Here is a 26,420-nt window from a genome sequence, read left to right on the forward strand (position 1 = left end):
GACCAGGACGCTCTCAGCACTCAGGTCACACAAAACCTGCATATAAATGTGTGTGTGTGTGTGTGTGTGTGTGTGTGTGTGTGTGTGTGTTCATTCATTTTTTTTTTGCTTCACCCTAAACATCCAGCAAGGAAAAATAGTTCTCATCTTTTCAATTTTTTCAATTACTCCATCAGGTATTATTTTCACAGCTCATTTGAAGAATTCTAACAAGTGACTCAAGAGACTGACTGTCTTGTTTTAAACCCTCCGGTCTCTTTGTAATTATTTCACCTCACTTTGAGGCCCCAAGAATGAATATAACATTAGCTATTCCTGTTGTGCCCTCTCCATGCCGTTTGCAAAGCTCCACTTCACCCCTCCACTGACTCCTGAGCTCCACTAATCTGTATACTCAACACAACAGTAGCCGTGGGTAGTTGAAGCCCAGGCCAATGCTAATCCAAATTAATCTGTGACATGTGGGGACAAACACACACACGCAAGCACGCATGCACGCTGGCCCAACACACACATACATAAACCATGTGCATAATCTATAACCTGTAACCTGATATGTGTTGTAGTTTTCATCACAGGGAGACATCCAATGTAAAGCACTGAATATGCAGAGTGATGTTTTATCAATACTACTGTAGAGACTGTATCTTGCCTGAATATTATTTGATTTATGAAGTAATTGTCATGTTTTTCTGAACAGATGGAATTTGCCTTGATGAACAATTGCATAATTTGTAGTTCCTCTAAATGTCTGTTTCTGGACAATGACCCAGTTATTATGTTCCAAATATGACATGCACAGAGCAATTAAACAGATTACAAGAAAATAATGTAATTAGAACATATTCAATGTATTTATGGTAATTCAAAACAAAAATAGGAGTTGTGTGTATCATATTTTGGGTTACTCTTGTCTGAGTCTAGACCTCATGTTGGCAGAGAAACCCTCTGATTTATAATGTAATAGGCAGCAGTACTTTGGAACTCTTTTTTGTTTTTTTTGCTCCATCTGAACTGCTCTTTTGTCAAAATTACACAACACTCGTGACAGTGAAAAGAAGTATTGCTGAAAAATGGCTTCTATCCTCTGCCAGGCTTTCCTGGAAAAATGATGGAAAAAAGGGACACAGTGACTCACCTCTCTAGATTTTTCTAATCTTCATTTTTCAATTGTGCAGCGAGAATCTGACAGAACTTGACAGGAAGAAAGAGCATCAGACTGAGTATACAAACAAACAACATACAGCAATCCCACTGGAGTAGCCCTTAATTTGAGTCAAAATAATCCTTGAGTGCCTGCTACCAACAAAATCCAGTCTAGACCAGTGATTCATAGCACAATAGTGGCTATTTACCTTTGTTTTCCCAACAAAAGAGCACTCCGTTAACACAGTCGTATATGAATATGAAACAAGTATTGTGTTATGGTTGCCTTTTGTGCAATTAACTCTTTAACCCAAAGCCCCTGAGGGACTGAACACAATTTGATATTGCCAGTTTTTTCCATTGAGCTTCACAGAACCTCCACGTCACCATGAGAATGGAGGCCCTTATTAGATTAATATACATTATATAATGCAGATTTAGTTGGAAATGTATTGAAACTACTGAACAAACACTATATACAGTATCTCACAAAAGTGAGATACATTTTAGTAAAGATTTCATTATATCTTGTATTTTATATCTTTGGCATGGTTTTATGTCAGTTAGCCTAATAGCTGGTTTCATTTGCATTGAGAGATGATTTTATGGAGTACCCAATGCCAATCTCTAGGTATGGTGAAGGGTATGTGATGATGTGTGGCTATTTTAATTCCAAAGGCCAAGGGAACTTTATCAGGATGCATAGTATCCTGGATCCATGAAATAACTGGCCTTTAAAAATAAAAATCTGCCTGCCTCTGTGGGAATTTAAGATAGAGGTGTACTCACTTTTGTTGCCAGCAGTTTAGACATTAATGGCTGTGTTGAGTTATTTTGAAGGGACAGCACATTTACACTGTTATACAAGCTGTAGACATAATACTTTACATTGTAGCAAAGTGTAATTTCTTCAGTGTTGTCCCATTAAAAACTTTTGTGAGATACTGTATAACATGCATATTCTTATCTTGAAATTCTCTTTTAAGTATAAATTGCAATTTGAAAGCATTTGGTTGTTAAAGGGATATGCCACCGTTTGTTGAAATAGGGCTTATCACGGTCTCCCCTAGCTGTAGATAGGTGGGCCAATGCATTTTTTGTTTTAGTCCGGTGCAACACCGGCAGCGCAGCCGCTAGTTAGCATAGCGTAGTGAATGGAATCCTATGTTGCCGGTTAGCATGTTGTGAGTAAAAGTGAGCCGACAAAAAAACAACCTAATTACTTCCACTGAGACAAAAAATGCGTTGACCCACCTATCTACAGCCAGGGTAGACCGTGATAAGCCCTATTTCAACAAACGGTGGTGTATTCCTTTAACTTTTGACAAAGTGATTCCAGTCTGTGAGGTCAACGATAATGGATTCTTAGTGCCTGTTCGATTTAGCCTCCAAATGATTTGAACATTGCCCCATTCTGTCTAGGCGGTGTTCCTGCGGACGTTTCCAGCAGTTTATGGCGAGCTTTTGAAGATCTTCACCGTGCGTGAGGTGGCTGGCTTTGTCAGGGAGACGCTGGGCACCCTGCCCACCGCTGTCCACGCTGACTGCCTGGAGGCTGTCAAGCTGCAGTGCATTGCCAAGACGGTGGAAAGCCAGCTTTACATTAACCCAGGTAAAGACTTGTTTACACAAACCGATACACAGCTTGATATGCACACATAATTCAAGCTTGTAAACACACTGAAAACCCAGCACGGAAACATTTGTGATCAAATAACAGAAATACAAAAACCCTTGCATACAGATTATGAACACACAAGGAAAATAAACAGCACAGAGGGAAACAAACAGATTTGAACAACTAGATTCATCCGCAAAATGTAGACAATAATCAGTGATACTTTGCGCTGTATGTTTGTCTTGCATCATGTACAAACAGGCTATTATTCCATATTATACTGAGTGGTTGTGCACTCCCGCAGTGCAGTCATTTGAGGACACACCTTGACTAATTGTTACCCTACAGTGCACCTAACTACATGTCATTAAGTCGTTCTGAATAAAGGCTGTACACTCTAGCAAATTACTGTCATTTGTATTATTTCCTGCATGCTCCCAAAAGGCTACATGTGGCAAGAAAAACATCCCTCATGCAAATCATATTAATGTTACACAAAGACTTACATTGAGATACTTTTAATTAAAGAAACATTGTGCGCTCATAATAGCAAAACTAAAACAGCCACAGATGATTGGTGTGTTTTCCCTGTTGGTCTCTGTTGTGTTCACTATTTATTATGTCTTTGATGTGTGACAGTTGACTGTGTGTGTTTGTGTTGCAGAGTCACGGTGCATCCTGTTGCCGGTGGTGCTCCGTATCCTCCAGGCACACATGCAGGAGCAGAGAGACCTGGTCATGTGCGCCCGCATCCTCACCAGCATGCTCTCCCTCATCAAGAAGGAAGAGAATGGCACTGCGGTAAGTATTACATTGGTAATGAGTTTGCTATTATACAAGCCCCCCACATCAATTCAACTTCAGCAAATCAGCATATTGTTGCATAAAACTACTTTACAAGTTTGAAAAAGGGGCAATGTTGAGGTAATTTTTTGGAAAGATTTCCAGGGTAAAGTAGGTGGTTTGTACATTTTATTATGGATGAGGTGACTTTATACCTAGACATTATCTTGTATAATTAGAATGAATTCCCTTTGCTATTATTGTACAGTGTGACTGTAGAGGGGGAATTACTACCATAATAACTGAAAAATAACTTTAAAGGAATTAGTCTCGCAGCAATGTCCTCGCCAATGCATTGCAATAGCAGATTGCTTTGTTGTGTATATGGTCAATTAGTCTTTGTAACAAGGACATTGGCAGCCGTGCAGTTCAGTAATGAACCATCAATTTAGCAATGGCATTGTTGAAATGGCATTCACTTCGATTTATGTGTGTGTGTAGCTGCTCGGGTTGCCTGACTTGCACTGTTAGCTGCCAGAAGGGCAGCTAGTGGTAAAGGGGCCAAGTAGGACACACGCTAGCGCGCACACACACACAGACGCACGCACGCATGCACACACACACACACACACACACACACACACACACACACACACACCCTCCAGTTTATCCTCCACTCTCTTTTAGTTTCTTTTAATCTTGAGCTGTTTCCCTCTCCTTTTGTATTGCATCTTCTTTTATTCTTTTCCTTTCTCTTTTTTCTCTGTGAATTTAAAGTTTGAAAATGTTGCTCTTTGCCTTGAAAATACTTATTATGGCCCAAACCTACTGGTTCAAGACTCATTAAAACTGTGATGAAAGTTAAGATTATAGGGTAAGGAGTGAAGCCTTGGGATCTGAGGCAGAATGACGTCAGTTGTCAGTCAGAAAAACGCAAGTAGAATGCAAATTAATTAATAAAATGGAGTCATTGTTGGAATTTCACCATGACATTTTAGGTCTTGGATATGTTGATAAAGTAAAAGTAAAGTGTTCCCTTTACCTATAATTCATGTCCAAGTCTTTTGTCCTTTGTGTAGGAGCCCGTGGTCTCAGAAGAGGTGGAGCTAATTGTAGAGAGCCTGCTGGGAGTTTTACTGAGAACCATCCTGGAAATTAGCAACCGGCCCCAGCCTGCAGGACCTGCCATGAGACTACAGTTCCAGGATGTCACTGTATGTGTTTTTTACCGTGTACAGTACAGTACTGTGTGTGTGTGTGTGTTTGTGTGTGTATGCACACACAACTGTAAATTGTTTTGGGACTTAACAAAATGTGCAGGAGTAATTATAGATTTAAAATTGAGTTGCTGCTGTGGCGCTTATAATTCTGCTAACGTTATTAACATTAATGGCAATAATTAAGATTTTTTACAACAGCACGAAAGGGGAGTGGTGAAGCGGATAATAATGAGATCATTATTATCATCAATGTGTAATGATTGAGACTTAAGGAGAGGTTGTTCCTCTTGTGATAGAGCTTTTCTCCTATTCTTACTGGATGCCAATAGAGGTTAATTAATGGCATTTGATATAACAAATGCTTTATTTCCTATTTCCTGTAGCTAAAAATATAAAAGGCATTCTTTTGCAGAAGCGCCATGGTTCAGTGTTGATGTTGCCATGCCTCCTACATGACTACTTTCTATTTACATGTTTTAAACCACAGTAGCATAATTCATTTAGTAATTTAGAGCTGCCCTGAAGATAATCCTGGTTATACCACATTAAAACCTCTCTCTCTCGCTCTCTCTCTCTCTCTCTCTCTCTCGTGTTCTGTCCTGTCAGGGGGAGTTTGTGGCTTGTTTGTTGGCCCTTCTGCGACAGATGAGTGACAGACACTACCAGCAGCTGCTGCAGGCATTCAGCAGCAAAGACAACCTGAGGGTAAGACCACCATATCCATCTCTCTCTCTCTCTCTCTCTCTCTCTCTCTCTCTCTCTCTTCCCATCTGTCTGTCTGTGGCAATACTTTTCTTCCTCTTTACCACTTTAACTGAGACCATATCAGGCATATTAATAATGGGTAAAGTGTGAGAGAAGTAGCAGGTGACAAACTGAAGAAATGCAGAGAGACGGAAAACACAAAAAGGGGGAGACAGAGAAAGTGAATGGGGTCCCAGTTCATCGCAGTGAGAAATGTCAATTCGCTGAATGTCAGAAAAAGTAGAGAGGTAATGTGCTCATGTTTGCTTGAGAGCACAGTTTTCATGCTTGATTTCGAGCATTTTTATCACAAGTATCCAAAAGTAATTGTCTGGAAAAGATTGAGCAACCACTTGACTTGGAAAAAAGAATTGAGACGTGACGATAAATAAAATAGATTTAAACTGAGAGACACTGTATTTCATTGTTTTAGCAACATGAAGACAGACATACAGTGACCGCATTTGATTCCATGTTACCCACGAATCCTTAGCTTTAAGTTTCACATATACAATTATGCAGAAACAAATCTATGTTTCTCCTTAAATTTGCTTTCAGTGGATTTAAAATGTAGTAATCCATAGAAAGTCACACAATGCTATTCTTCACCTCTGCCCCTGTGATTACAAACATGTAAATTACAGATATGCAACAAAATACATGTCAGGGAGATTACAATTACCAATACGTGTCTTAAATCCTAATAAAGTAAACAAGGGAGTGATATGCACAGAGCTTGACTTTGAATGTTTCAGCACCATAGAGAGATATTCAGAGAAAGACGGTTTTGAAAAACAGCACAAGCTTGGAATTTAGGACCAAGCCTGACCCAATTGGTTCGACTTTCCAATGATAACATGTCTGCTGCATTTGTTTGTGTGTTCCAGGACTTTCTTCTTCAGATCTTCACGGTCTTCAGGATCCTAATCCGACCAGAAATGTTTCCCAAAGACTGGACCGTCATGCGGTTGGTCACCAACAAGTAAGCCCCCACAACCACCACACACACACACACACACACACACACACACACACACACATCTCTCTTCATGGACAGTGTGTTCCACCTTTCTCTTTTAAAAGGTCAACTGTTATCAGCAATCCAATGTGATGTCTCTTTATTACATGATTTCAGCAGGAAGATAGAAGTACAAAGACAAGGAGAAGAGTAAAATACTGAATTGTCGACATCCAAAGAAATATTATTGTTAAGTTATTATCTGCTGAAAATGTATGGGAATTCTGATGTAGTGCTCTCAGATCAGATGTAGTGCATCGATCTGATACATAAAGGTCAATGACATGCTTGTATCTACTACAGACTCTAACTCACAAATGTTTCTTTAAAGTCAGAAGACTGGAACTTCACAACTTCAGGTCATAGAGAGACGAGAGTGCCACGTTTCTCGTTTTTGTGTTTCCCTTGGGTTTTTATATTTGGCCCTCATCATCATGGGATGTAATTGCAAATGTGTCTTCAGTTTCACCTCTGTACTATCACTCTACAAACGGGCCATTTGAATAGTCTGTGAATAGTTCATGGTGATGCATTTACCTGCAAGCTAACACAATAACACTAACACCCCTCCTCCTCTCTTTCTCTTGTTCTTTTAGTGTCATCATCACAACTGTCCTCTACCTGTCTGACGCTCTGAGGAAAAACTTCCTCAATGACAAGTTTGACTACAAGGTAGGCGGCTCTGTCAACATCTCTGTGTGTGTGTGTGTGTGTGTGTGTGTGTGTGTGTGTGTGTGTGTGTGTGTGTGTGTGTGTGTGTGTGTGTGTGTGTGTGTGTGTGTGTGTGTGTGTGTGTGTGTGTGTGTGTGTGTGTGTGTGTGTGTGTGTGTGTGTGCGATCTGAGCAATGCTACAGTGCTACTTGATACTCAAGCTGAATATACTTGAACTTTCTTTTTTTTCATCACCCAAACAAAAGCCTTCACAGAGACACAAACATTAAACAGAGCTAACCATTAGCCAAAAGCTTGAGGCAGACAATAGAATTAGCGGGAAAATGACGGTGTTTAAAGGAGCGTTATATTTTTTTTGTGACTGAATTTAACAGCTGTTGTTGTACAGTTTGTACCACAACAAACCACTGAAAACTCAAATCCAGCTACCTGAGGCATATTATCTAGTTTTCTGCCTAAATTCCCTGAAAGGTCAAGTTGAAGGAGGATGTTTTTGCACAGCATTGACACAATGCTATTTTTTTTTGCTGTCATTTTCAGGTGTGGGACTCGTACTTCTATCTGTCTGTAATATTTATCAACCAGCCCTGTCTTCAGCTGGAGTCCTTCTCTCCCTCCAAGAGGAAGAAGATACTAGAAAAGTAAGTTCTGTTTGTTTGCAAATGCGTATGTACACACACTCGGCATTCATTGCTGCATGTGTTACAATGGCCTATAATGAGCCATGTCCTGTCCTGCTCCCATTCTCTGTCAAAACGGTTACACACACTCAAAGTATACTGTAGGCCACATACAGAATAATGACTACTTAACAGGCTGTTCTCACTGCTTCTCTCTGTATTTACCTGCAGCAGGCACATATTTCTAGCCATTATATTTTTTCATGCAGATATGGCGACATGAGGGTGATGATGGGCTGTGAGATCTTCAGCATGTGGCAGAATTTAGGTAAGACGATAAGTAATTTTAATGCACATGGTTCACGTGGACTGCTTTATTCCTAAATTTACTCCTACATCCAATGAGAGTCTTTTTTAGAAAAGACATAGTAGTAAGTAATATTTAATATTTAACTTGATCCAAGCGGTGCTGCAAATAAAGTGCTGTCAAGGCAACTGTCGGTCTTTCATTCCAGCAGTAGGTATCTTTTACATGCATATATATATAATAACACGCCTGTAATAATTCTCCATATTTATTCCTATTCTGATGCAAAAGTAGTGTTCTTGACGTCTGTGTGACGCACTAACATCAGAGAACGTAAAGACAAATGCATTCTGTATTGTTTGCCTTTTGTTGACTGATTAAACAAAACTCTCAGCCTTTTTTTCTTTGTGCCAACAACTATCTGTCACCATGGCAACCAGCTGGGTGCTCTCAACCCTTTGTTCTCTGTCTGGTATGAATCTGTGCAATTTTTTGTTTTTATATTAAGTTATAGCGTTATTATGTGTATTCAAGTGTGTTTTTGCCCAATTTGAAATACATTTTACAGTCACTTTATTTTTGTTTTATTTGATGTCAATATAATGCAAGTCATTCCACAATCATTATTACATTTGAAGTAACACAGGCGCTGTGATTATTATTAAAATACTGCATCAATTTGGTTGGAGTGCAGTGCACTTAAACCAAATTATCAGAGCAGCCTGTGGTAGTTTGCGTTCCAGAGTTGGCCAAATTGCCTCTGAAATCAACAACACGCTGTGTTCAGGGATGAAGTGAGAGCCTAACCTCGACTGTATGTTGACCTCTGTTTCGCAGGAGAACACAAGTTGAACTTCATCCCAGCGATGATTGGTCCATTCCTGGAAGTGACGTTGGTGCCTCAGCCTGATCTGAGGAATGTCATGATCCCCATCTTCCATGACATGATGGACTGGGAGCAGAGACGCAGTGGCAATTTCAAACAAGTAAACTGCTGTTAAAAATAGAACCCGGAAACTCATATTTAATTGCAAGTTTAACCCTTACACGCACAGGTCATTGGCAACTTCACTCTAGTCAGTCAAAAGTCACCAGAATTAGAATCTCACAATGTTTTTGTTATAAGCAAATATATTATGCTTTCCTCATAATTTGGCTCACAATAAATATTATTTTAACTTACATCATAAATGTATCATAATTGCAAACATTGGAATCTTTCTTTTTTAAGTTAGGGTATGCTACAGTGTAGCTAAGTTACCAAGCTACGGCCAAGCTTTTAGGTAATTTTGATTATGATAGCAGATGCTCTTTCACATAATTGTTGTTGTAAATGTCATGAAACCGCTTTAGTGAATCAACTTTTCGTAGGTAAAAACTATAGATAACACATAAATGTGTTGAATGTAAAATTGTTTTGCAGGATAAAATAATGTAGGTGAGTGGTGATGCGAATGAAAGTTCCTAACAATATCCAAAGGTCTTTTTTTCCCCCCCATCTTGCACTCTGGTGTTGGCGATACACTTTTTCATTAAGATTAAGTCATAAACCATAAAAACATGTCAGAGGCACTTGCCTTTACTTTGCCGCGTGACTGACTTTGACATGACATGACGTGAAGTGATTTGATCCCCCACACTGTTCAGTTTTAATCTCTAAAACACCCCTGCCGCTCTTCCTCTCAGTCATTGTATCAGTATCTTTTGAACCGGGAGCCCCTTTGAGATTGAAATGCTTTTTCTTTCTCACAGGTGGAGGCCAAGCTGATCGACAAGTTGGACAGCCTGATGTCTGAGGGCAAGGGAGATGAGACGTACAGGGAGCTCTTCAACAGCATGTGAGTTTGAGAAAGGAACAGCAATAGAAACAGAAAATATGGGGACGAGGGGCGCTTGGGTACATACTTACTTACATTTGTCTAATTAGGATTTTAAAGGAAAAAGGATTGAATGAGGTGGCCAGTGTGTTAATATAATGTGTCCCATGGAGCCACTCAAGAATGAGCTTAACAGTAAAGTCACAGTAAAGGCCAAAATAAAGAAGCCAGTTCAGGATACAGGGATAACACCAATTTCCACTAACAGACAAAATAGCTGTTCATTGATGACCTAAATGATGCGGCCCACAGAAGGCTTCATCAGGCAGGCTGCATCTCGCTGCTTGTTTGCCTCAGTAAAAAGGGCCGCTTTATCTGTAAGTAGATATGTCTAAATATTCCTCATTGAAAAAGAGCTTTTAAGCCTGTCAGCCAAAGTACACATATAACAGCATTAATGGGAATGCTCTTTTACATGAATAGAAAAAAAGATTGATTACAGAACATGCTTCTAATAAAGACTACATTTTTTTAAATTGAAAAGAAAAATGCAGTGGGTAGTTCTTTATTTAGATTGGGTCCATTGCTAATATAACAATGAGAGGTAAGTGATCAGTATTCACCTTCATCTTCAATCTCACCTCCTCTGTGGCCTGTCCTTGTCCACACTGTCCTTGTGTCACCAGGTTTGTGCTCCTGCATGCTTAGTGTATGTGCTCACGCAATGTGTGTGTGTGTGTGTGTGTGTGTGTGTGTGTGTGTGTCCGTGTCCCTGCTTATTTTTGTGCCTGTTCATATTTTTATGTCAACCTTCACAAAGGACTACTATATTTGGACTCAGCCCTACATTTCAACTTAGCTTCCAAAAACATTATTGCATTTAATGAAGCCATATTTTTCTGATTCACATACATACTATATGTCTCTTTTACTATCACATAGATGTGAATCAAAGTGTGATCTTGATAAGTATTTTATCAATATACATCTACTGTAATTATCCCTTTGTCTTTCATAGTCAATCATTCTGTTTCCCACCATTCTTTACATGTGAAACATTACAAAAAAAAACATTGTAATATCACTGAATATTATTAAAACTACATATCTATATTTACCATATATTGTGCAGTATAATCTGATTATGCATTATGAATCATTATTAAATATTATTAAAATGCCAGTATCTAATTCAGCCTGAATGCAGATCACAAGTTAGTTTTAATTCTTATGTTTATGATTTTAGCCTACTTTAATCTTTTCTTGCCTATTTGATTTATTGATTCTATTTAGTTTCTTAATTTATTTTCCTCCTACTAACTCCACTAACCCCTTAACTAACGTGTGTGAGTGTGTGCGGATATTAATCATATTAATATTAATTTATTCCGCCTATGCTTCCCGCCTGGAGTAGAATTCCTCTGTTTGGTCCGTACCCTAGGTAAGACGCTCTCCTCTTTGTTCTCTCTATGTCTGTGTGAGGGGGAACAGCGGGAAGGGTCAGCCAAAAGCTATTTTGGCAGTATTTTGGCTGTGATGTGTATGTCCAATTGAGATAACCAATCAATTCTAAAAATCTATTGAGGTGGCAAAACAGTATATTAGATATTGTGATTTATTTATTTATTTTAGCCACCTTGTTTATTTTATTTTGTTAACTCCCACAGGCAGGCCAACAAGCATAGGTGACACTGGTGTGACTGGGATTGATTTCATCTTTGCTTCGCCTCCTTTTCTTTTGTATTAATTTCTTCTTCTTTATTGCCTCCCATCACCTTTCCTTTCCCATTCGCTCTCTTTTATCTCTTTTGATCTCAACATCTCTCTATCTTGTCCTCCAGCCTGCTGAAGAAGATTGAGAGAGAGACCTGGAGGGAGAGTGGAATCTCTCTGATTGCTACCGTCACTCGCTTAATGGAGAGATTGCTGGACTATAGGTGAGAGTGCGCACATACATTCTCAGAAACATGCATACACGCTTTATCAATTTGAATTTGCTTTGTGAATTATTTTTTTCTTCGTCGCCACTTAAGTCATAGCTTTGCATGTCTTTATAATGTTTCTATCACAGGGACTGTATGAAGCTAGGAGAAGTGGATGGAAAAAAGATTGGATGTACTGTCAGCTTACTGGTGAGTAGCAGTTACTCCATGAGTCTGGTTGGTTGTCTAAAACTGCATAAGCTTTCACTGTTACTAGTGACTGATTTCTGACTTGTTTCTGGCTGTTACAAAATCACATCTTCAACAAAATGATTGTTTTAATGCATCTTCTTGAGAGCCAGGCTAGCTGTTTCCCTCTGCTTCCACTTTTTATGCTAATATAAGCTAACCTACTCCTACTTCATATTTAACACACAGGCAGGAGAGTGGTATTCATCTTATCTAACTCTGGGCAACAAAGAGAATACGTTATTTCTCAAAATATCAAACTATTCCTTTTAATATTTTATTTTATTTTTTTAGATTTCTTTATTTAAAAGGGACAGTGCACATTAATCAACATGAGTACAATGTCCAACATGTAAATGTGCCAGATTTAGCCATACAGGCTAATTTTCATCTGCAGTCCCTATTTGCATAAAGTTGAAGACGTTTTAATAATGGCTTAAGTCTTTTTAGTAGTTCTTACCTTTTTAAGTATTGGAGCAATCTTCATTTGTGCTATAACATAATGTATGAGCGTAGCAACCATAATACATGTTTTATCTTCTGTTAATACAAGTCCTGTAAAGTTTCCACCCTTTTGGTGGTAAAGAATTATCCAACAATCAAAATATGTGCTATGTATGCTAGTACATTTTTTCAGTTCAGGCTGTTTTCATAATTATTGTTTTTTATTGTTGTGTATTTGGTAGGATCCATTATTAGTCTCTGATTACTTAATACTTGGGTGTCTTACATTTCTTTGACTTATAGACAAAACTCTGTTCTTTCTATTGTCAGGCCCTCCTGCCTACTAGTTCTTAGTCCTTATGTAAGTGCACTCATCTGTAAGAGCACCTGGGTGTGTAGGCAGATGGATCAGAAGTCACTGCTGATCAGAAGGCTGAACTATATTAGTGTACCTCTACCATCGAACAATCATCACAACAAAATGTGTCCTCATTTGCATCTCAAACTCTCTCTCTTCCCCCCTCTCTCTTGTGATTCTTTTGTCCTCAATCATCACCGAACCACCCATTGCTCCGGTCAGAACTTCTACAAAACTGAGCTAAACAAAGAGGAGATGTACATCCGCTACATTCACAAACTGTACGACCTTCACTTGAAAGCACAAAACTACACAGGTGCGTCAAAAGGAATGACATTCAGTATTTGTGAGTGTAGGTGTTAGCATGAGTGGGAGATATGTTATTGCTGTCTTACTAGGGCTGCTCAATTATGGAGGATAAAAATATTCACGATTATTTTTGGCCAATTTTGAAACCATGATTATTAACACGATTACTCTTTGACTTTTGGAAAGATGTTGCAATTATTGAATTAAAAAAACAAACACTCAAACCCATAAACAAATCAACAGTGAAAACACTTTTTGACTTCCCCTACGAAACACAAGACAAAATAAATGTTTACTTGCAAAATATAATGTGCAAAATAGCATTGTTTTTGTGATCGTTAGGAGCCAAAATCGTGATCGCGATTACAAATTTGATTAATTGTACAGCCCTAGGTCTTACTGTATGTGGTAATATGTGTAAACCTGCTGTCCTTTCAGCTTGTTATCCTTGTATGTCCAAATGTGTTCTTCTGAACTGCTCCCATAATATGCATATAACCTCCTGACTGTTTGTCCTGTGTCTGTGTGTTTCTCAGAGGCATCATATACTCTGCTTCTGTACGATGAGTTACTGGAATGGTCAGACAGGCCGCTCAGAGAGTTCCTCAACTACCCCATGCAGAGCGAGTGGCAAAGAAAAGAGTATCTGCACCTCACAATCGTCCAGAACTTTGACAGGGGGAAGGTGAGCTTGAACGCAAACATTTCCCCCCCACATTCTACATTTGCAGTCCTTAGTTGACTGTTAGACAGAAACAAGACAATTCCTTCCTTCAGCGCTTTTGTAGCACACTGTAGAACTACTTTTTCCATGGGTATATAAAGATAATTGCACGCAGCTTTAAGACATGTTGGTATCAACAAGCTATTATCCTCCATCGCCTTTATGTAAAGAAACATCATGACAAAATGTAAAGCTACTGCTTCCTCGATTGGGTTTTGTATGGAAAAAAATCAATCATATAAGCTCTGTTTTTAGTAGGTACCAACTCAAAGAAACACTGTACCTACAAGCTGCAAAACAAGCAGGACAAGTGGCTTCTAAACATTGGATGTCAGCTTCTCATGCAAATTGTAAAATGTAACTCTCATTCATACCTGCCATTGAAAAAGCAGCACAGCCATTTCAATAGTGCTTTGTTTAGAATAAATACATACCAGCCATGTTTACATGAATTTGAACCTCATACGCTTTAACAATTCATGAAACATTAATACTCATGAATGGAAGATGAGAGAACTGGAATTCCCTGCTTGTTTAGTGGAGACATGACGTCATTCACATGAAATGAAATCCCTTCATAAGAGAGGAGAGCAGAGAAGAGCTGTAAGCTGTATGGAGCAATAGAAATATGTGTCACCTGCGGTCAGAGTCAGACATTTAATTTCTACCTGTAGTGAACTGTGACAACGGCTCGAGGCATCCACACCTCCTCGCTTTAAGCGGATGTAATTAAAGCAAGATCAGTATGGTCCCACTATATTCTACACCGTTCCTTCAAGAAATATTATGGGACATGATGACAGCAAGACAGACGGGCAAAACGTGACTTGCATTGGTGTGTTGCTTTTAGGCAGCAGCTAAGAATGAACCGTGAGATTGGTAGCTTAAATGGAGCTCTGCTGAATCGGGATGCAGCAGCATTCACAGACTAGTTCACAGACTTTGCTTTCTTTCTGTTACTCAGGAAGTAGATTTTTTTTTCTGTCTTCCTCCCCCTACTCCCCTCTTTATCCTAACTACCTTTGCCACTGTTCTGCACTCTCAGGGAAAAGTGGCATTATGGAAACCCTCCAAAATGACATGCGTACACACACACACACACACACACACACACAAAAACTTCAGTATCTCTGATGAAATAACATCGCTCTGCGGAATCATTAAAACTGCTCCCCTCGTTACTCATAGTCCAATTTCCCTTCACATTCACAAGCTATGCCATCTGCCGGTGCTGCCGCACAGGGATCAGAATGCAGCAGGAAAGGAAAGCTTTTCATTTAATTAGCAAGATGGCTGGGTGCTGCGTGTACCTGCATGAAGAGGTTAGATTTGATTTTTGATGTTGTTGACTCACCAGTGCCATCCAGTGGGGGAAATACAGCTTAACAGCACCACTGCAGAGCGAGTTTTTATCAAGCCTTCTGTTCATATTATACTAGTTAATGAGGTTCCTCGATTTTTGTTATATTTGTTTTCTTTTGAGACAGGACACAGTGAGCATGAGGATGAATAAGTGTGTGAGTTTTTATGTCTTCAGTGTTGGGAGAACGGCATCATCCTGTGCAGAGAACTGGCAGACCAATATGAGTCTTACTACGACTACAGGAACTTAAGCAAGATGAGGGTGAGTTGTCCACAATAAGCAAGCTATAGAGACACAGTCTTACCATGTGATGATGGGGTCATTAAGGAAAACTAAAAAGAAATGTAGTTGTATTCATATTTTGCACCTACTAATTAATCTGCTTTAAAATAACTTTGCTTTTGTCAACGCACCAAATCCCTTACAGGTTGCATGCTGTTAGATTATATTCAATACTGTCCTTTTATTTTCATTGCCAGATGATGGAAGCCTCTCTTTATGACAAGATCATGGACCAGCAAAGATTGGAACCTGAATTCTTCAGAGTGGGTTTCTATGGAAAGAAGTTTCCTTTCTTCTTACGGGTAAAGAAATCTCCATATTCCTTTTTTGTCTTATTCCCCTTTGTCAATAGCAAGTTCAATAGAGTCATTATTTTACCTTCTCCAAAGGAGAAATAGACCTGCAGGAAGAATGAACTTTTCTTATATAAGACTCCTCCAGTGTGAGGTGACATTCAGCAACTCTTATTCAATACCATTTAATGATGTAACAGGCCATGTCCTTGGTGGAGTTTGCAGTTGGAAGCTGCAGTTGCGATGTGCGACCACTAGATGTCAAGCTAACTCCACGCTGTCCGCTGCTCCCCACCCCCATCCCCGCCCTCTGCAGAATAAGGAGTTTGTATGCCGCGGCCATGACTACGAGAGGCTGGAGGCTTTCCAGCAGCGGATGCTCAACGAGTTCCCCCACGCCATCGCCATGCAGCACGTCAACCAGCCAGACCAGACCATATACCAGGCAGACGCACAGTGTATCCTTGCTATAGAAAGAGGCACATACAAAATGAATTCACAAGTGTGGACCGTGCTGAGCAGTGAAATGTGCGGCGCTGCATAAGAAATGACAACAGCGCAGTATAGATGCAAAGAGACTTACAGATGGCATGCTTTGTGTTTGCATCCGCGTAATTACCTGTAACGAAGCACACGCTATCATACTACATGCCTCCTTCCATCTCTCGCAATCTCTTTCTTTTCATTATCAAAGGCTCATTCACAGAAACACACACACACACACACACACACACACACACACACACACACAGAGCTCTACATATCACATGCTGCATTCAGAATCTCATACAAGAAAACACGATCAAACACACTATAATCATACAGATGTAGAGGCAGTATTTTCACTGGGGACAAACCTTACAAAAAAAATATTTTTATTTTTTTCTGGCTCTATAATTTAGATCAGAGAAGCTCTAAAATAATGAAAAAATTTAATATTACAGTCATCTGGGTCTCCATGAGTGCTTCAAGGACATTTTTACTCTGGGTTTTGTCTGTCAGACTACATACTGTCTGCCCTACCATCTGAGTTGTGACAGTTTTTTTAACATAAAGATACTACTAAGATCTACAGTTACTTTAATATTCTCCTAAAAAGATGCTGGAATCAAACAACAATCAAATAAGGTAGGGTAGGGTTATAATGACATTAATAATACAATGCTTTACTTAACCTTTCTCATTTTGTTTGTTAAACCACCATTATTATGAAAAGCACAATAATAAATTTGATAGACATGTCTTTAAATTAAGTTCAGCCAAGACTGTCACATCAACCATTTATTGCAACAGTACACATTTTAGATTGGTGTTGTGGCTCTGCTCATGTGGTGCTCTGGAACAAATCTGAGCAATTTTGACACCGACTGCCCCTGAGCTCACAAACCCCCCTGGCATCCGCAACATTATGGACACATGGACATAACATGGACACACATTATAGAAACTTACAAAATACCCAAACAGACCTCAGCACTGTTGTGTGCAGACTGAAAGTGTCAAATGTTTGTACGTGGACATACACGATTGGAGGGTGTATGAAACAATTACTTTTGTGCCTGTCAATAGTCCTGTGAGGCTCTCCCACTTTTGTTCAGTATTTGACTTCATTTTGTGCCCCCGCTTCTGAAACCAACACGTCACCGACTCACATTGAGAGCTAAAGTCTTCATTTTCATGCCGCGTGTTCAAATTGATCTGTCCAATATGGAAGCCTTTTTAATAATTCACACTAATATATGGGACAACTGTTATAGAGGGAGAGGCAGGGGAAAGCAAAGACTTTGTGGCATAGCGACACATTGACTCTAGAGAGCAGCACTAAAAGAAAGCCAGATGGAGGACAGAAAGACTTGATGAAAATGCTCTGCTTTCTTTTTGTTATGTATTTATGGGACACGTTTGCTTGTTTGAGCTTCCCCCTACTGAAAAAAAGACTGGGATCGTTTGAATGAATTATGTAATCAATAGAATCCCTCTCGGGTTGCTCGCCCACCTGTATAGCCTTGTTGCAAACACTCATGCATATAAATGAATGTACAGTAGCTGTCCTAACTGATATTTCCCTGGTCAAGTCCCTCCTGAGCTGGGTTGCTCATGATGAGGAGGATGAGCCTGAGCAGCGCAGAGAAACACTGCATCACTTCCTGCTCCTCTCTCCTCCTCCATTGCTCAAAATGACGAGTCTTGTAGTGTCTGTCATTTCTTGTTTAAGAGAACAACAAAAATGCCTTGACTTTCTTTCTTTTGCGTTTTTGTTTCTCTGTTTAGTTCTTCTGTTTCTGTGTTCTTCTTTTGTGCGCTGATTGTGTACCAGCATGACGTGTGTTGTTGCGTATGCATTCTTTTGGAGTGTGGCAGGAGTAGCAAAAGGCCCCTATTACAGTCGTGTACCCTTGGCAGGGTTTCTATCTGGATGTAAATAAAAGTGTGTGTGACTAATGAAACAAGATTGCAGGAGAGATGTACTTATCTCAAAGATACATACTTAACCACCCTGTAAACCCCTGCCTGTGTGTGTCCCTTGTCCTCTGTGTGAGCGTATCTGCAATTTCTCATGTTCTTTCAGGTCAATGAAGAATTCTTGTCAGTTTTAGTGCTTTCCCTTGTCACTCTCTTGTACTTTTCCTTAACGTCCGGTGCTTCCAGACCTGCAGATCTATGCTGTAACCCCCATCCCAGAGAGTCAAGATGTGCTGCAGAGAGACGGAGTGCCTGACAACATCAAAAGCTTCTACAAGTTCAATCACATCTGGAGGTTTAGATATGACCGGCCCTTTCACAAGGGCACCAAAGACAAGGAGAATGAGTTCAAGGTACGTGGGGGGGGGTTCACTAGAAAGAAAGATGATGATGATGAAGATAGACAGCTGCTGACACGCAAAGCACAGAAAGTAGACACACACTATATAAAAGGGAAGTGTGACACAGACATTTCTCTGCTTTTGAGTATTTTCATCTCTTCTTCCCTCAATGAATTTGTCAATTTTGTGGAGATGAGCTTTTAGATAATGAACTTAGAGCCTGTTACAGCTTGTGGAGAAGCTACTAAATGCCGTGCTCTGAAAAATCTTTTTTATATTTCAGAATTTAAAATGATACATTTAGGGTCATTAGCATTTTTTCACTACAGACCGATGTGAAACAGCTCAATTTCCTTCCTTCTCTACCTGGTTCATCGATCATAAGCCTGTGTAGGTAATGATAGTTTTTAACCTGTGCCCAGGTATTAGTTTGTGTGTAGTGCATGTTTTATTCATCGTGACTCGGGTATCACTAATTATACTTGGGTACCATTCAAAACTGTGCAATTGCAGTCTTTACAGCCTGATTCAGTTACACACATGCAAACCCACACAGCTTCATGCACTCTAAACACATACGCACACCACAAAGACCCTGATATTAGGCTCATAAATATTAACACACATATACACACACATGCTCCATGCAGTCATTTCATCTCAGTTCCATCAAAGCTATTTGGCCAAATTTAATCACAATATCACATTTCCATCAGGGCTGGATATCTCTGGCCCTCAGGTGGGAATAATATGTATGATAAACTTGTGCATGGTGACAAGAGTGTGCAGCAGCCAGGATATGGTGGGATCAATCATTATAAAGAAGAAAAGAAAGCCGTTTACAAAATTCAACCAAGAAGTTTCTATCTGCAGAAAAATATTTTCAGCTTTTCCTTTTAACTTCCTGCTCTTAAACTATAATACATATTTTTTTAAGAGTGTTCAGGTGGGTTTTTTTTGCCTTAAAAAGCAGAAAATCAATAAAGGGCAGCAGGGTTGTAGTGAGTCGGAAGACCCTTCTTCACCCTGAGGATACTGGATCGATGCTGCATGTCAGCACTCATCTGCTCTGCTAAAGTGTCCTTGCTTGGGTTCTAAACTAAGCTTAAAATAAGTTAGTATAATGCGAATTAAAGCATGCTAAACTAACGTGAACATGACAAACACGCCTGCTTAATATTGGCATGTTAGCATTGTCACTGTGAGCATGTTAGCATGCTGCTATTAGCATTTATTTGAAAGCATAGCTGTGTCAAAATATAGCCTCATAGAGACTCTTACTCTTTTGCTGAGATTAAAAGTTAAGGATAATTCTTGACCTTATAAACAGTAGATTAACAAAATAAAGCTCCAGAAAAAGCTAGTAAGTGGACCTTGAGTTTTTTTTTTTAGATAAATTGATGGATGAGTTTATCTATAAAATGTCAGTAATAGAATACACAAATTACAGTTATTGTAACTACTCTCCATTCTCCGCGTCTCAAGATGTTTTTACAACAAACGTAGTGTGAACGTTACCGTAGGTGCTTCACTTTAGTGTAAATCTATTGTGTTAATAGCCTGCAGTGAATGCTAGAGTTTCCATAGTTTGCGTGCTGTCAGAATGACCTTGTGGGATGTTGGCACATTGACAAGCAATGCTGGCTGACAGGGTAAGTGGTGGAACATGAATGATGATACGAAATGTAAGACATGACATCCGAACCACACCTTCAAATGGGTGTTTGGCAGTACGTGTGCTCTGCATGTTTTCTCCAACTTTGTATCAGTAATTAAATAGTGTGATGTCTGCTAGAAATAAAGTGCATGTGTGCATCAGGCACATCAGACATAAATAGCTATGTTTTTTTATAAATATGTTTAGCAATCAGCTAATACTCATAAGTGTGTTGTGTGTTAATGCAGAGCCTGTGGGTGGAGAGGACAACGCTGACTCTAGTCCAGAGTCTCCCAGGCATCTCCCGCTGGTTTGAAGTAGAGAAGAGAGAGGTGGTGAGTGTGACCACCTCTGATGAAATAACCATGAAGACATAACTGCAACACACAGTAATCTCACGCAAGGGACACTGTAATATACTTTTATTTTGCAGGTTGCAATTTATGTAGAGTACTGCCAGTCAATACCCAAGTATTGATCCAAGTCTTTACATTGAACAACAATAATGACCTAGGTCATGAGTTTGGGGCTTTTGGACACATTTCATTTCCTCCATTGGAAGGATTAGATGTCATGCTAAAGACTGAATTGCTTTGCACTGATTGCCAAAGTCCACTTTAAAAAAAAAAAAATAATTTGATCTTTGTATGGGGACATTTTTACTAGTACCTATTCCATGTTTTTAAGCTGTCACTATCATTGCTACACACGTAAATTCCCTTCAAAAGCTTCCTGTCTTGGGTCTTCTCATTCAGATCTCTGAGGAGTGGGCGGATTTTAAGTGCTGTTTTGTCGAGTGTATGCAAAATAACACAATGTCTCTGTTGGTCTTAGCACATATTCTTTAGCGCATAGCTGCTGAACGTGGTGTGAAGTTGGGAATTGTGAACCAAGTGTTATTTTATGATGGTTATGCAGTGCAATAGCATATACAATACAGAGCTGGCAAAAGCTCTATTAGCAAGAGGATTAAGTTTGTGTGAGACAGAGAGAAAAAGAAATGCAGGATAAAGGGTATTTATGCATCCATAAGTAACAGTGTTTACAATAATATAGTGTGCACCTTATACACTTAAAACTGCTTTAATCATTATGTTTATATCAACAACGCCTTGATTGCTACGTGTATGTGAAAGGTGTCGCAAGTAGTGATAAAACCGTAAGTAATTATTATGACCAGCTACGCATTTCCTACTAGCTCTGTCAGGCTTATCTGTTTTGGTTCAGTCTGACTGCACTCATCAGCGTAGGCAGCACTTTTTAGTGGAAAGGCTAAAAAATATATCCACTTCATGGCTAATTTAAGACAACTAGCTGGTGAACATAGTGGAGCATTTAGCAGTTAAAGAGCTGATATTTCCCTCTGGAGTTGGTGGAGACAAAACAAATTAAAATTAAGAGCGAATATTGGATTTAGATTTATCATGTGGTAGAAACACGACTCCACAGGACTGTGAATGTTGCCCCATATCTGCTGGATGTGTATATAAGCCACTGTTGGCTATCAGGTTCACCACTTAAAACTTAAAAGATGGTATGTCAGTATTGTCTTTACAGCTTGTTTTTCCACAGCCCCCCAAGTGCCCATTATTTTGTTAATATATGTTTACAAGTTTTTTTTCATAAGATATCCACCAAAACAATTTCAGTCAGATATTAAGGTAGAACTGTGTAAATGTTATTGCTTTTGCCAGAAATGTGGACAGAGTTTTAGAACGTGTAGTTTTTGAAACTTTTTTTCATGCAAATGTGGAAATTTGTTGAGCAATGTAGACATGAAGAAGTGGTCTCTTAAAACTCTTAAATTTTTCTACAACCTCCCCCTTGGCAGGTGGAGGTAAGCCCGCTGGAGAATGCAATCGAGGTGATCGAGAACAAGAACTTACAACTGCGCACATTGATCACCCAGTGTCAGAGCCGGCAGATGCAGAACATCAACCCCCTCACCATGTGCCTCAATGGGGTCATCGACGCCGCTGTCAACGGGGGGCTGGCCCGCTACCAAGAGGTATGGATGGATGGATGGATAGATAGAAGGATGGAGGAGAAGGTTGGAGGGTTTTAGAGACCGTGGCAGGAGTGAGGAGCCATGACATATGAATTGCCTAATGATGCTTGAAGGTGGGTTTTAGCGGAGAGACGTATGGACAGAGAATCGGTTTGCCGAGTGAGGAGCGAATGAACAGATGGATGGATGGATGCATGAATTGCTGGGTGAAGGTTTGAATGATATGGATGGACGGAATGGATAGATGAGTGGAGAGCAGGAAGGGGGTGGAATTGGGGAAAGAAGATGGATCGGGGGTTGCGTCAATGGATGGAAGGATGGATGTGACAGACAGGGCTCAGGTCAGAATATTGCAGATAGAGGAGTGGGAGGAAGGATATACGTAGCGAGATGGATAGCTTATAATGGCTGAATGAATGAGATGGGAGTGTTTATGCAGCTGCTTTATTGTTTACTGAAGTGGTAACACACAGACACACAGATTGGTAGAGAAAAACTTGAATGTGGTCAATCTCGCTGACAAACATTTGCATCTACTGCTTCTCCAAAAGCTCCTTGACAGTAGACAATTGAAGGATAACAGTAAAGTAGGAGATCAATTGAAGAAAAAGGCATCTAACATTTTTTACCCTCAACACACTGAGTGGACTCAGTGACTTGCTTGTGTCGCATAGCAACCACCCTTTTCCACCAGGAGACGAGTGTGGGTTTGTGTGTGTGTGTGTGTGTGTGTGTGTGTGTGTGTGTGTGTGCGTGTGTGCGTGCGTGCGTGCGTGCGTGCGTGCATGTGTTTGGGCATATACTGTATGTGTTGTGGGAGTATATTGGGTTTGTGCAGAAGAGCGTGCCTCTGTGTAGAAGTGGCCTATTAAGGTTTGTAGGATACTTGATGGAGCCACAAAGGTGAGGGTCGCTGAAGTGCTTTCCACCTTTACTGCCATTATTTTGTTAGAAAAATATGGAATTTTCAGCTTCCAATATACTTACAGAGAATTTTTTTCTCACTTTTATACACTGTAGGCATCATAATGTATATATTTCTACATATAAAATTGTATAAATGGCATTTCCCTGGGTAAAAATTGACCACCAACTTCATTCAGCTATTTCATTCACAATATAAAGTGACATATTGCAATTGTTTGGCATGAGATGGACACAGCTGGGGCTGTTTCTGCAGCAAACGCACTGCTACCGATATCAACACTCATTTTCCTTTACAGAATATCACACGCAATACTCGACTGAATGTGCTATAAATCTATTAATTTCCCCGCGTAATACCGATTGATAGCTGTGGAGGTTTGCTCGGCTACAAATGAAGGAGAAATTGTCAAATATTAATATTCAGATTTATTGCTTTAGTTTGAGTTGAAACCCTTGAGGGGGAATGCTGTCTGATTTATTCCCTCCCTCAGCGTTCCATTTCTAATTGGACTTTTCTAATGATTAACTGAGCTACTCCATGGCGAGGACTCAATCCCTGCAGCCCAACGAAAACAGTTCCATCAATCGTAGAAGATTATTGATGCTTTTCGCTGCCTTTTTCTGGTGGTCTCTCTTTTAGAATTCTTACCTTGGAATTATTGCATATGCACTTTTTAGTACATCGCTTATAAACGGTGTAATAACATTTATGCAATAAAGTATTTTTATCATTTCTTATCCATCTGTGTTGCATGGTTTAATAAGAGAGGAACGTGATATCATGTACAGTCTACACTAATATATTCTATCTTGATAAAGATTGCCATCTGAGGATGTTTGGCTGGAATAATAATATCATGCCTTGTTTTATTGAGGATTCATAGTCGAGAAGCCGTAGTTTCAAGCATTTTTTGACAGACGTGCGTGAGTTTGAAGCAGCATCTCGCTAACTCTCTAACTGTCATCTGCCTCTGTGTCTTTGGTGATATACAGCTGTGTCCTTCGGAGAGGAACCATGCTGATCTTTTTTGCGAACCATTCAGTCCCTTATTTTTATGTGCGTTTCTCTCCGTGGCAGATTTGAAAGCAGATTGTGAGCCGGGTCTTTCATTGGCTCATCGTCTTTCTTCTTTGAGCACTCTAAAGCAGATAGAACAGGATTTACCATAATCTAAATACACATCACAAGTGTTGATGGCATTGGTAACAGCAGGGAACTTAGCATTAAATATATGGATGACACACACACACACACACACACACACACACACACACACACACACACACACACACACACACACACACACACACACAAACTCAAAAACTCATTCAAAGCAGGTCAGGCCATTTCTCATCATATCTGTTGCCTTTTTGAAGGACATGTCTGAAAATATGAATAGAAAGTGCAGTCTGAAACCCATAATCAATACGTTTGATGTTTCTGAAGAAACATGATCTGTAGCAGGACACAATTACATGAATAAACATGATTTAAAAAAAGCTTTCAAAATTTGAGACCAAAATTGGCCACTAAATCACAGTAAAAAGTAATCCTTTGATTGCACCATTTGACACAGTGTTTTTCTTTTTTTCTGGTCCCTGAACTTGAAATAAATATCACAGCAGAAAGACCCAGACAGGAGCATTACACCCCATTTGAGCTGGATGTTAGTTTACTCTGTTTGGTTATTTACTCAGTTTGTTCGTGAACGTTTTTTGTAAGGATTCAACCAAAAAGTGTGGACACTGATTCACTGTGTCAGCCCAGCGGGGATTCGGGTAACACTGCTGTGCAAAAAGCCTACAGCTTCAGCTCCCGGTGTGTGCATAACAGATGTTCTGCATTTTGTCTCCACGCAGGCCTTCTTCGCGAAGGACTACATTATGAATCACCCCGAGGATGGCGAGAAGATCGGCCGACTGAGAGAACTCATGTTTGAACAGGTCTGTAATAAAAGGTGTATCCATTTCAGTGTAAGGTATGCTCATAAATGTGTTTTAAATGTGCAGGAAATATCGAAAAACATGATGATCAGGAATAGACCACCATATATGTAACAGCATGTTTCCTCTATCCTGGAAACTGAACTTGAGCGTGCCAGTTCATTCCTGACCTTGGAGACAGTGTGTGACAAAACACTCTCAACTCAAGGTCCCCTTACTTCTTCTAGAGCTTTCTCAGTCTGCAGATGAAGATTTAATGATGCTGTCGAAAGCACCAGAACAAGCGAGGAAGTGGACCCTAAGTTGCCGGATAGATGATGGATTTTTAAAGGAGCAGGCCTGTGACTGAGAGTTAAAAAAAAAAAAAAAATTATATATATATATATATATATATATATATATATATATATATATCTGCCAGTATTGATTCTTTTCACCTAAACATGTATTATAAACAAGCATTTTTGATGAGGATCCCTTAATCTGTTTTTTAAATAATTGTCACCAAGATAAATGGCATTTTTCTGGCGGAGAATTACAGAAACACACTTTTATCACACAGGTTAGGTATTTCTGTACTGCAATTTATTGGTCCAGCTTTAGTACCCCTATCAGGTGAGATTAGCCTTGTTTTGTTGATGAAACCCAAATTAACTGCATTTCATTTTGTTCACAAATTGTTCTTAATTGTTCTCTGTAGTGGGAATTGTTTCACTGAATTTGTCAACTTGCAGACTAATTTTAACCAAGCACGCCCGGAACAAATTACGATTTACACAGATGAAGTAGGAGGAATAAAAGCTCTTGTCATGTTCACATTGGTTGTTTGTAATATCCACAGGTGTTAACCAGCTTTTGTTTTGCAGGCACACATTCTGGAGTATGGCCTGGCTGTGCACGAGAAGTTTGTTCCCCAGGACATGAGACCTCTCCACAAGAAGTTAGTGGACCAGTTTCATCTGATGAAATCCAGTCTTGGCATACAGGTAGGTCAGAAGCTGACACATGGTGACACTTCAGGGATTCAAATATCAGGTTAAACAGAAGTTAAATCAGTTTATGTCGGATCAATTATGTACTAGGAAGATTGAAATATTCCCACTTAATGATTTTCCTCCATTTTTTTATTTAAGTGCATGCTGTTTGTGACAACAAAAGCCAACCGCTGTGTTTTGACTTCTGAGTGAATA

The 26,420-nt window shown here is 39.6% G+C and overlaps 1 protein-coding gene across 5 annotated transcripts in view; it reads left to right on the forward strand.

Annotated features, from left to right (window-relative positions):
- dock4b (dedicator of cytokinesis 4b) overlaps positions 1-26,420 on the forward strand; it is a 114,882-nt gene that overhangs the window by 74,468 nt on the left and 13,994 nt on the right. For 4 of the 5 annotated variants that reach the window (XM_039791595.1, XM_039791596.1, XM_039791593.1 and 1 more), the window contains exons 23-45: positions 2,569-2,758; positions 3,429-3,565; positions 4,627-4,761; positions 5,374-5,472; positions 6,399-6,493; positions 7,126-7,201; positions 7,743-7,843; positions 8,092-8,150; positions 8,967-9,115; positions 9,882-9,967; positions 11,361-11,387; positions 11,788-11,883; positions 12,018-12,078; positions 13,142-13,235; positions 13,765-13,913; positions 15,490-15,576; positions 15,795-15,899; positions 16,207-16,348; positions 18,540-18,706; positions 20,600-20,686; positions 22,183-22,359; positions 25,147-25,230; positions 26,097-26,216. In XM_039791595.1, coding sequence (XP_039647529.1) covers positions 2,569-2,758; positions 3,429-3,565; positions 4,627-4,761; positions 5,374-5,472; positions 6,399-6,493; positions 7,126-7,201; positions 7,743-7,843; positions 8,092-8,150; positions 8,967-9,115; positions 9,882-9,967; positions 11,361-11,387; positions 11,788-11,883; positions 12,018-12,078; positions 13,142-13,235; positions 13,765-13,913; positions 15,490-15,576; positions 15,795-15,899; positions 16,207-16,348; positions 18,540-18,706; positions 20,600-20,686; positions 22,183-22,359; positions 25,147-25,230; positions 26,097-26,216 — 2,523 coding nt within the window. The remainder of the gene's footprint in view (positions 1-2,568; positions 2,759-3,428; positions 3,566-4,626; positions 4,762-5,373; positions 5,473-6,398; positions 6,494-7,125; positions 7,202-7,742; positions 7,844-8,091; positions 8,151-8,966; positions 9,116-9,881; positions 9,968-11,360; positions 11,388-11,787; positions 11,884-12,017; positions 12,079-13,141; positions 13,236-13,764; positions 13,914-15,489; positions 15,577-15,794; positions 15,900-16,206; positions 16,349-18,539; positions 18,707-20,599; positions 20,687-22,182; positions 22,360-25,146; positions 25,231-26,096; positions 26,217-26,420) is intronic. The other variant, XM_039791594.1, reaches the window with a different exon arrangement.

The sequence above is a fragment of the Perca fluviatilis genome, chromosome 23 (assembly GCF_010015445.1).
Source record: "Perca fluviatilis chromosome 23, GENO_Pfluv_1.0, whole genome shotgun sequence".
NCBI classification, from domain to species: domain Eukaryota; kingdom Metazoa; phylum Chordata; class Actinopteri; order Perciformes; family Percidae; genus Perca; species Perca fluviatilis.